Source organism: Phalaenopsis equestris, unplaced genomic scaffold (genome assembly GCF_001263595.1).
Source record: "Phalaenopsis equestris unplaced genomic scaffold, ASM126359v1 Scaffold000224, whole genome shotgun sequence".
Lineage (NCBI taxonomy): Eukaryota > Viridiplantae > Streptophyta > Magnoliopsida > Asparagales > Orchidaceae > Phalaenopsis > Phalaenopsis equestris.
In genome coordinates, this window is record NW_018164666.1 from 1,850,691 (window position 1) to 1,862,368 (window position 11,678).

Below are 11,678 nucleotides of genomic sequence, written 5' to 3' on the forward strand. Positions count from 1 at the left end.
TCAATGGCTAAAAAAATAAACAAAATAACACGTCTCAAAATTTTGATTTACAATAAAGCGCCTTAATTTAAAATATTAAATATTAAATTCTTAATGTTTGCTCGCAGTCGAACCGATCTGCAACTAATTACTAAATTTCAAAATCAATCCTTCTAAACCGAATTAAATTTCGTTAAATTTCATCAAAATTTTAATTGGTTCGATTTTTTCGAACTTTAGCTTTTTGCCACGATTAATTTGAACAATATAAGAGAATCAATTCATTCAAACCGATCGAATACCCGCTCGTACAATATTTTTATACATGTACTTTATCCTATGGTTAAATGGAACCATAAAAGAGACTCTGTTAACAAATTCATCCACAAGATGTAAATAAACACAATGGGAAAGCAGAAAACAGAAAATATAACACATAACATCTTACTGAAAAGCATTGACATGCTCAACATGCAGGAATGGAGATAACTGCTACACTCTCGTCTCGAGAAAGTATGTCGACGACACAGCTAAACCATCCATGTCGTATGTGCGAACGAGCCTCTGCCTCTTGTCGGGCGACTCGATCCAGCAGAACTCGAGATGGAAGGATTGTGATTGAGAAACACTCTTGGCAATATCACAGGGGAATCCCATGTACATTCCTCCAGGAAGAAGGGTCAGCTGAAAGCCTCCATCAAATTTTATCATGTTGCCTGAAATAGTTCCAGACCAGTGAATATTGGCCGTTGATCCGCTTGTGGAAGTTGAGGTTATATCCTGCATGTAGGATTCAATCCAATTGTTGGAATAAATCTTTCTGAAAAAATAAAGCGCCAAAACACAATTTTGATAACAACTTTTAAAATCTTTTTGACAAAAACTCAGTGTTTGTAATTGTTTTTGCTATAAATGAAAAGTTGGGCGTGGCTTTCGATTTACTCAGAAAAAAACTAAGAAAGCTAACAATAGAAGAGCCACAACTCAAGAAATGGAAAAAACTACAATACCATGACAAAAGTTTGATCACCCATGAACAAGTATATTCAACAATTGCAATAAATTCAAAAGCTTTGCAGATATGCAATATTTTAGATAGAGAAAATAAAGACAATGAATGCTGATAAAACCTAAAAGCCTCGAAGAAAAGGGTGTGAAAAACTAAAAACCAGTCAGGATATTCTATACCTGAACTAATTGGCCATTGTCATCCAATTCAAGAAAAGCAACAGTTTCAGCTTCGGCAATCGTCGCGCCATAGACACCGCTACGCTTGGTGATGGAATGACCTTTCCATTGCCCAAGGATTGGAGTAATCCTGTCTGGGACATCCTGCCAAATCAGTAGAACAATGCATGAGAATATAAAATTTAAATGAAAAGGGACCTATGTTTTATTGATTTTAGGCAGGTTCTAGGGGCTGTTCGAAACAGTTTTCTACCCGCTTTGCATTTTAGACCGCCAACATAGTTCTGTTTGAATAATTACTTCTTGCTATTTTCTAAAATTTTTTGTGGTGAGAAGCTACTTTTTACAACAATGACTATTAAAGTGTGGTAACTATAAGAAAGCTTTTGTCTCTTTTTTTTTTAATAAGTATTTATAGTTAATACTGTGGCTTTCTAAGAAGTTGTTTTCCGTTCCATAAAAAGTTGTAGTCGTCCCAAACAGACCCTTAATGTGACTCATTAAGGACTATGACCTTTTGTGATCAAAATCCATTAAGGTTAGTTAAGAAGAATGTCTCCCAATTAGATAAGTACTTACATGCAAGCTACAAGAAGAGATACACGATGGTGCATCACCTCGTTGTTCACGAAAAATAAGAAGCATATCGAGAACACCCTTAGGGTCCATAATATGGAAGGCTCTTACTCGCATGTCATCTTTCAGAGAGTAAAGACAATTCTCGCAAACAACAGAAGGGTAACGAGAAGGAACCTTCAAGTTTCTGTTTAGAAAAAAGATTTGAGAAAACTTTTAAAAGCAGTATCAAAATGGTGAAGATGAAGAATCAGTGATAATTATAAAGGGTTTTGATATCCAATTTTGAACAATTGACATATAAAATATGAATTATTTTATTCTACATATATAAGTAACGGTGGAAGCCAATTTTGTAAAATATCCACTTTTGTAAATAAATCATATGCTTCATAAAAGTCTTATTTACATTAACTAATTAATTAAGCAAAATAAACAGAACAAATGGACAAATTCTCTGGATTTGGATGTGTCTATGGAAAATGGCTTTCAAGGAATTTACCTGGGAGATTCCTCTCCAATGTCGTCCTCACCGAGCACACCGGCACGCAATACAGTTTCCAGCATTCCAGCAGTTTGATATCTAAGAGAGAATGCTTTTTCTGTCGGAAAAAACCCAATCTGCAGATTAATTATGGGAACTAATCAAAATAATCAAAACAAGAATCCTAAATGCAAACTGAATGAAGTTATCAATGACAAATTTGACATAGATAAATATGAAATGTTACCTGCTGATATTTATCAACAGTAAACATATTTGTCTCTTTAATTTTGTATTCCAACCATTCAGATTCAGAATCATAACCAGAAACTGTCGTGCTTGATGGAGACTGCTTTATGTATAGTCTACATGTTCCATAAAAAGAGACTCAATTTGAGCAAGAGAATACAAACAAACGTAAAAATTTACAATTTGCAATCTGTAATTGGCAGATTTAATGAGCTAGGAACATTCTTGAAAACATGAAACAATCAAAAGCAGTAGTAATTCAGCATTAGATAATAAACATAAAGCTATAAAAAAAATGGTTAAGAAAAATGTTATCACAAAGAAAAGATTTATAACTAAATAAGAAAGGAAATTACAGAAGAAACAATTAATTCAGGAGCCTATTCAAAGTAAAGATCAGTTCTTTTATCTCAACTCATGCAAAAGAAGTGAGCTTAATGCATAAAATATGCCCAACTATTTAAGGTCGGCTTTATAAATCCTCATATTTCTTTTGCTCCAATTAAGAAATACATGAAATGTTAAATCATTGTTAATTCTGAACAACATCATTCATTTTATCTTTACGCTGACCTCTTATTGCTTCCAAAGTCTTCCTTGCTAAGCTTACTTATTAATCTAATAGCGTATTTTTCCATTCGTTGTATACATACAAACTGTCGATTTTTATTTTCAATTGCTTTATCTTCAATATAAACTACTCTAATCGTCGCTCTAATATAACCATTACCCAACATATCATTCAAATTTTGCCACATCCATCTTACCAAACTTAAATATCAATATTTTTTAACTACTCAACTCTAAGATATATACAACATAGACAACCAAATGAAATATTGTAAAATCACAAATTAAGCCGGCATTAACACCTCTTAATCACATAAAACTCCAAATGAATATCACCATTCTAACAATTCAATCATAATTGTATAAGTTATATCATTAATCTCCATTAATTTCTTCTGTTTATAATGAATCCAGAAAAAATTAAATATATTACACATAAATATCACTACTTAACTAAAAATATTGGTTGACAATTGCACAATGAAACCAACCAAAACTGCATCTCATTGACCCAGCTTCAACAAAATAATAAGATGCCGCATGGAACTCTGAATGCAAGTAAAAGAAAAAAAAGAAAAAATGCTGAAACAAGGCTCACGTTTGAATAAGACTAATGAGCTCATCCTCCCCATACGTGCTTACAGAGAGCTTCGTGCTCACACGTTGCAGCATCTCCCCATTGCCATCAAATTGCTGCATACCACAACTGACATTTGTAATATAAACATTAAGAAAAATCATCCATTCCTCGTTTATTCTTCTTCAGCATAAGAGAAAAAGAAGCAAAAAAACTCGGTACAGACGTAGAACGACCCGTTCCACTTGCCGATGCTAAGATCAAAGAAGCGCCGCAGTGCATCGATGCTCATCGACTCGTCGTCTTCTACCGAAACAGCGGCCGTCGCCTCCGCCGCCATCGCTGAGGGAAAGCAACGCCTTCCTGAACGGATAGATAGAAATCGGAAGCCGAAATTCTCGAGCCGGGCGATTATGAAGGGTTCTCTCGAAGGCCGAAAGAGATCCGTCTCGCTTCGTGCCCTAAATTTCATAATACACGAAGGGTGAAATAGAGCGCTGCTGGGAATTAGGGTTCCGGCCATTGGAGCAAGCTGGAACAAAGGTGACGACGCAGCGGTGGCGAACGTGAGCCTTATCTATTCCATATCTATTCCAAGATTTTTTTTTTATTTTAAAATAAAAAATAAAAAATAACGCCTACTCGTATACATCTCTGCTGTGATAAACGGTGTACAATAATATTTAATATATATTTCTGCGTGGAATAATTTTTCCTATTCCAAGCCACATTGTATTCACTTAAAAATATTTACAAATCAACCGTCCAATTTTTTCTAATTTTCAATTTCTCACTCAAATATTAAAAATCATGATAAAATCTCAATTTATATTTTTTATTTTTATGTAGATCATGACACACATAAATACATAAATATTTATGTTCTATAAGTAATTATAAAGTAACATAGATACGACTCAATTTCTATGTATTTACAAATCTAGCAAATAAACTTCTATTTTTACATGTATAGCTCTTAGGGACCTCACATAAATATAAACAAGTTGGCTATAATGGACTCCATTGTAAAATAGGTTGAAAATCACAATTCAAATTCACCCAATGAGATGAGGGCTATTCAGTTACCCCCGTACTTCTCAAATCTCAAGCAACTATTAATTCTATGTAATAGTTTGATAAAATTCATTCAATATCACTATATGAAATTAAGCATTTAGATACACATCTTTAGGCATATTTTCTTCTTCAATTGGCTTGCAAATTTTCATTTTACATCCGGATTTTTGTTTAGTTGAAAAATGAAATAAATGGTTGGAATTTTATATCCGAATCGAGCGTCTCAGTGAGACGAATCTAATGAGTCAAAAATCTTTAAATTCTGACATCATTAGGGCGCTCAAATGTTCATCAAATCTTGTTTGATTAATGAAACTCTTCGTGCAATCCAATCAAAATGGGTGGTATTCCTTCATTCTCCAACCCTTTCATGAGAAAGAGGAGCTTGAAGTCTGAATAAGAGCTTGAAGCTTGGAGAAGCAGTTGAAATCCAGCATCACTTCACTGTCGATTGCGCCGACCACCAGTTGCTGATTGGCTGACCGCCACCGACCATCATTTGTTGGTCGTCATCAATCCGCATCGATCGCCACTAACTTCTTACGACGAGTTCATTCGCGTACTGACTTTGTAGCTCGGAAAATTGTAACTCTTTCTCTCTTGTTGGACAAGAGACCGTACTTATAATCTTTAATTTTAGGTGGATCTATTTATCTGAGTCAGACCTCGTGTTTTTCCCTTTACGAGTTTTCCATATAAAAACTTCTGATGTTTCTACTACTTGTTTTATTTCATCTAAGCATGCTGAATTTTCATACAACACTAAGATGCTAATCAATCACTCAAGGAGCGTAAATTTTAAATTTCTACATAGATTTGATCTCATTGTTCAACAACATAATTAGGATTTTCATCTATATTTTCTTGGCCACTGTTGCAAAGGTGCTAAAAAATATATCTAATTTTATAGTATAAGCCAAATGCTAATCTTGTCATAGAAAATGACATAAAATTTGTTATGATTTAAATTATATTATTCGTCTAATTAATACTCTATCATTCTTAAGAGAAAGAAAAACTTCAATTTTTTAAAAAGGAAGATTTACGTATAGACCATTCAATTCTTATGTATTTACACATCTGACACCTAAACTTCAATTTTTATATGTAGACCACCTTTAAGCCATATAAAATATTTCACTTTTAAAATAAAAATTATTTTTGATGTGGGACAAAAGGTTTGAGCCATATAAATATAAAAAATTAAAAATTAGATGTTAGACATGTAAATACATAAGAATTGTGTGATATGTATGGAAAGTCATATAAATATAAGAAAATAAAAATTAGATGTTAGACATGTAAATACATGAGAATTGTGTGGTATGCATGAATATGCCCCCTAAAGGAAAATTCTAATGAACACAAAATTTCCAGTTGAATTATTTTATATTTGCCCACCCTTCAACCCCAACGCCAAAAATATAACGCAGAGAGAGACGCATTAAATTAATCAAATTAAAATTCGAGCTCAGTTTAATTCTATAAATTTTAGTTAGCTCCCAAGCACTCTAATTAAATATTCAAGAGAGGAAAAAGACTTTAATTAAGGGTCTGTTTGGGGCAGCTGCAGCTTATTGACAATCATCTAATAAGTAGTAAGTCTAAATAAGCTGTTGATCAGCATCTGATCTGGATAATCTGATTGATTGTTTGGTTTGTGTTGTTAAAAAACAGTTAATTTAAAGTTGATTGTGGATAAATAGCCATTCTAACCTTGTGTAATAATATTATTTGCGACAGAACTATCTAGACAATACATTTCCTAATAGAGAAGCAAGGTAGCATTGGAAATCATCTTTCCTTTTTTTCTCCTCTTTTATTGTGCAATAATGTTGTTTGGACGGTCTTCTCCTTCCTCGCGACACTCGCACCCAACCTTTTTTCTCTTTCTATCAATTGTTCTTTGCGGTTGAGTGAAAATGTAGCTGGATAATAATCCGTAAAAGAACGCAGGCCGCGGGATCGATCCCGTGGCCGCGTTCCTTTGAAAAAAAGGGACGACTCACCCGCTCATATCTAGATAACCCCAAAAAATGCGATATCCAAAAGCTAGGGCAGCATTTTCAAAACGCCACCAACACTTGTAAGCTGCCATAAATGGGGCCTCAATCAACTATTATAACAAATAACATAACAAATAAAATCAACAATCAAAAGGAAAAAAATATTTAGTTTTATTTTATTTAATAATGTATAGTTTATACAACTAATTTTTTAATACATGAGAAATACATTTTATATTAATATTTTTTTGACAAGCCAACTTGGTTGAAAGAGTTGGCTTAAACTTAGACCGAGCTTAACTAATGAGTCATTTATCGAACCAAGTTCAAGCCAACTAATGAGTCAGCTTGGCTCATCCATCTAAACCCCCATTCATGAAAGGAAATATATAAAAAAAAAAAAAGCACCTTTGGCACCCACATACACAGAGAGAAGACCAAAGCTACAATAAGCAATAACTTCCATATAGAGTACTAATTATTAAAAAAAATCATTACAACAACAAGCTCTTTATGTATACAAATAGCCATTGCATGCAACATAAAAATTCTGATACAGAAAAAAAAAATTTGAATTTGAGACATAATTCACTAACAGCACCAACATGGATTCAAGAGATAATAAGGCTGGTCAAACTGGAAGAGAAGTTCAGATATATATAGCCATCAATGATGGAGCAAATAATACTATCATGCCATCATAAATCATAATTTTTTTTCTGTTGCAGCCAAAATATGCAAAAAAATGCAATTATTTGGGGCCAATGTCCTTCAGCGCACAGATTTGTTCTTCCCCCATAGCAGACATGACAGTTACCACAAGATCTTTACCCTCTGCAAATCCATCTTTGATCTATATGGTTATAAGATAAATCATGGTAAGACACTTCAGATATTCAATCAATACATGAGGAAATTATAAGACTTATGAGATCAAACATAAAATTAAAAGGAAGATTTACATATATACCGCTCAATTCCCTATGTATTTACATATCTAGGACCTTAACTGTAAATTTTTAGTGCATGGAACTTTACCTAAGCATGAAAATATGTATTGTTTTCAAAGTTAAAATGGTGACATTGATGTGATATAAAAGATTTGGGTGGTATAAAGATTAAAAAAAAAGTAAATTTAGGTAAACACATAGGAATTGGGTGCTATGTATGTAAATGCCCCTTTAAAGTAAGGCATTAGAAGTAGAAAATATCTCAGGAGAGTTGTTGCAAAAAAATCATGAAATATGCGGCATACACATACATCATATAAATTTATAGAATAGCAGTAGGGAAGATAATTAATATAAACAGAGGAAAATCATGCAAATAAAAAAAAAAATGCAATTGGAGCTTTTAATGGTAACCACTAGTAAAGCCAAACAAACTCTGAACTTATTAGGATGTTGATTAATGTAAAAATGATATCTGCTCTTCATAGTTCTCTATTGTCACTGGTAAATATAAAATTTTGATGAAACAATAATCATAAAGTAGCCACTTCAGCTTTTACATTGCTCTTCTCTAGAACTTTGCTATCTGCTAATTAGAGGTGTGAGTGAGCAGAGCTGGTTTGAGCTCGACTTGCTAACGAGCTCGCAAGTCGAGTTTATCGAGCCACGAGCTTGAGCTCGAGTTCAAACTCAAGTTTGTTTATTAAACAAGCTCAAGTTAAAGCTTGTCTAGGCACGGCTTTTTGGGGGAGCCGGCTCGACTGGCCGATCAATGGTCACAACAATGCCATCTCCAGCAAGTTGTCGTGACACTCCTACTTCTCCAATCATCAATTCCTTCTACAGTGAGCTCCCATAATAATTTAATTTTCAGCTTGAGCTCGAGCTTGCTAGATGAGCTGTGCTTGAGTCAGGCACGAGTCAAATTCAGTTCGACTCGTTACATCCCTATTGTTAATACAGTATCTCATCGATTATAACATTCAGAGTTCCAACGTATGATGAAACACAAATCACATTGCATGACGTACATTTAGAATCTAACAAGAAATTTGCAGTATCTAACATTGTTTACATGCAAATAAATAAGAATATGTTTTAGAAAAGTAATAATAAAAATAAGAATATGATAATTACACACAAATCAACTTTTCAAGATTCCCAAAAGATGCTGCCGAAACAAAAAAGATTTCTTAAAGATCACACTTGGTTCACATAACTATGATAAATAGAATAAATACAGGAAATTAACTTTTTAAGCACCCAGAATTAGCTGTAGAAAAATAAAAAAATTGTCAAGAATGATGATCCAATCTAGAATCCATTACTAAATACAAAATAAAAACAGATGAGAACGTTCATCTATAAATTATAATGGTTTTTTACTTGTAATGGTTTCATCAGTTTTTTACTTGTAATGGTTTCATCTATAAAGTACAATAAGCAAAAATTATAACTGCTAACAATCAAAATATGTTTGACTTTCTATGAAAAATATTTTCTTGAATACACAGAGGAGTTTACTTGATATACAAAAAGTAACATGCATGCAATCAAAAATATTTGAGCAAATGAAAGAAGGTAGTCAAACTAATGAATTACGGAGCACCAAAAGATTGCTATGCAAGTAATTTCAAGCATGGTGTTCTAAAAATAAAAATAATAATAATAAAAGGACTCTTACAGACTCAGGCGCTTGGAACGGCGCCTAAATCTGAGCGCAGAACAGCACCAAGAGTGGGGCGCCTCGATTTTCGCACAAAGCAGAGCGGTTTCCCGCAAACTCGCTAAGGCGTGAGAATGCACGACAGAAAGAGGGATTGCAAATTCTCATGATCACGCTGAGCTTTTCGCACTGGATCTTTCTGGATGTCTACATTCTTCTTGTCTTTTCCACTCCTTTCCTCTTGTTTAATAGTAGGAGGCTATAAATAGCCGTCTCTTGAGTGTATGGGAGGCAATTCTATCAGAGTTGTCTTCTAATCTCCTTTGTGGAGTCTCTTCCCTCTTGTTAGGGTTGTAACCGACGAAGGAGGTGCTTCAACTGTATCCTGCCTTGAGGTGGTGTTGTAAACTTCAAACTCCTTTTCTACTTCTCACCAATCCCTTTTCCCTACCACTATACTATACAGCCACCTGCCACCCCCACACTCTTCCACCACCCTACCGCCACCACTACTTCCTCCATGATCTCGCCTTCCAATCCACCTACAACCAACCCACACATAATCCCACACCTACCCAACGACCGGTCACCCCGCCGACACAACTACTGCCTCCAGATCTATTCCTATAGCTCTAGCTAGGGATTCGACTATTATTGTATTTCTCTTTTGTTTGAGTCGTGTTGTATCACTATTTTTATATTAATAAAAGTTTACTTTGTTTATATTTCGTCGCATCCTGACTAGCACTGGTATCACTAAAACACTCAAGGGCGGAATAAGGTACATTTTAGAATGGGCAATATTCTAATAAAAAAATTAATTTTTATTTAGTACTATAATTTTTATTTTAATATTACAAAATTTTCTCTTCTTGTAATTTTGCCTAAATAAATTTTTTTACCCAAAATTATAAAGTAGAAATCTATTTCTCAGTTTCCCCTCAGTTTCCGTTCATATGGTTGGTATTTGTCCACCCTCCAAAAGGTGGTTCCCAAATGTTTCATAAAACTACTTAAGAATCTTATTGAAAAGAAGCTAGCCATCCTATCGAATTCTTGAGCGATGACCAAAAGAGGGCCAATAAAAATACCGCCAAGTGTTCATTTTTCTAAGAAAAACGTTGTAGAAGGCGAGGATGAGCTCGACCAAAGATTTCTTCACAGGCAAATGACAAGAGAATACAATAAAGTTAAAAAAATATTGTAATGAACAACGTTATCACATTAAGTTGCGTACAGCACCTGAGTAAGCAAATTGTCATCAGTTGGGAGCTTAAGATCATCCTTAGTGTTTCCGTTCTCAGTAAGAAGGCTCAACTGTAATATATAACATAAACTGTCATGCAAACATATATAGGAAATGTAATAACAGTGCCCTACGAAAGAATTAAAAAGCTTACAAATCCATCCTCAGCTATATCAATAAGCTGGTAGTCAGTGCGGTTAACATGGGGCACCTAAAAAGAATGAGAGGTAATTTAAAACTAGGAAAACCATACCTAAAAAACCAAACATTTAGGGCATGTTTGGGAGCACTTTTATTTTTTATTTTTTAAAAGTATATTTGCTTAGTGCATTTTTTGTATGTTTTTTATTTTTTATATTCAAAAACAAATCAACTTATTTTTAAAAAGATTAAAAATATCTAAAAGATATTGTGTTTTTAAGACAACAACACATATTAAAACATAGCAAAAATAATTTATTTCAAGTATAAACATAGCCAAAATAAAAAATGATCCCAAATGGCCCCTTACTATGTTGGCATTTGAAAGAAAGAGCAACGACAAATGAACCTACATCACAGTTGTGAGAAGACGGCACGATATCCTCAAGCTTTTTCTGGTTGAAGATATCAATGGCAACAAAGTGGCATTTCGCATGACCGTGCTTCCCAGTTTTGGAGGTTGAAACTTCAACGACCTACTCGGGAAAACAAAAAACAAGCACATTAAATGGCTATAGAATCACAGGAATCAAGGTCATGAAACCAACCGTATTTATTTGCAGATAGGCTCGACAATGACTAAATATAAAAGATGAATACTCATTAAAAAAAATACTTTCTAGAGCATAGAGAATTGCTGATCAAAAGGTGGTTAGGATGAATCTAAGAATCTTTAGATCTGCTTTGAAAAATGAAATATTAATAATCTATATATTGCACTCATTTCAATGCAGATCCTAAACCTTTAAAAAGGGCGCTGTCATTGAAAAGCATATTGCTATTCCACCGCAAAAAATCTCAATCCTTCATTCAATAAAGAGAATTAGATCTACTCATTCGAAATTATATTATAATATACAGTTATACTTTTTATTGCGTAATGTAAGCAATATATATATATATATATAT

General features: G+C 33.7%; 2 protein-coding genes across 3 annotated transcripts in view; both read right to left on the minus strand.

Annotated features, from left to right (window-relative positions):
- Positions 1-259: 259 nt before the first annotated feature.
- On the minus strand, positions 260-4,190 carry LOC110023475. 2 transcript variants are annotated; one of them, XM_020722915.1, is made up of 7 exons: positions 3,850-4,190; positions 3,645-3,739; positions 2,475-2,592; positions 2,246-2,364; positions 1,747-1,930; positions 1,168-1,311; positions 260-759 (listed from the first exon to the last, which is right to left on the minus strand). In XM_020722915.1, exons 1-7 carry the CDS (start codon positions 4,144-4,146, stop codon positions 472-474), a joined length of 1,245 nt encoding a protein of 414 aa, XP_020578574.1. In that variant the 5' UTR covers positions 4,147-4,190; the 3' UTR covers positions 260-471. The 2 variants fall into 2 exon arrangements, with proteins under 2 accessions (XP_020578574.1, XP_020578575.1); XM_020722916.1 differs by having other exon boundaries at positions 3,645-3,752; positions 3,850-3,990.
- A 3,236-nt stretch (positions 4,191-7,426) lies between these two features.
- Positions 7,427-11,678, minus strand: part of LOC110023500 (eukaryotic translation initiation factor 5A-2) — a 13,841-nt gene continuing 9,589 nt past the window's right edge. Inside the window, exons 3-6 of the mRNA XM_020722956.1 lie at positions 11,123-11,245; positions 10,723-10,779; positions 10,565-10,639; positions 7,427-7,559 (exon numbers count right to left, since the gene is read on the minus strand). Of these exons, the coding sequence (XP_020578615.1) occupies positions 7,458-7,559; positions 10,565-10,639; positions 10,723-10,779; positions 11,123-11,245 (357 nt within the window). The 3' untranslated portion in view covers positions 7,427-7,457. The remainder of the gene's footprint in view (positions 7,560-10,564; positions 10,640-10,722; positions 10,780-11,122; positions 11,246-11,678) is intronic.

Excerpts from the sequence above, each read along its gene's own strand:
- LOC110023475 (XM_020722915.1), bottom strand. The coding sequence starts at position 4,146 with ATGGCCGGAACCCTAATTCCCAGCAGCGCTCTATTTCACCCTTCGTGT. Across the intron at positions 3,740-3,849 it reads AGTGGAACGGGTCGTTCTAC|CAATTTGATGGCAATGGGGA; the intron begins GTCTGTACCGAG and ends TGTGGTATGCAG. Across the intron at positions 2,365-2,474 it reads CTGTTGATAAATATCAGCAG|ATTGGGTTTTTTCCGACAGA; the intron begins GTAACATTTCAT and ends ATTAATCTGCAG.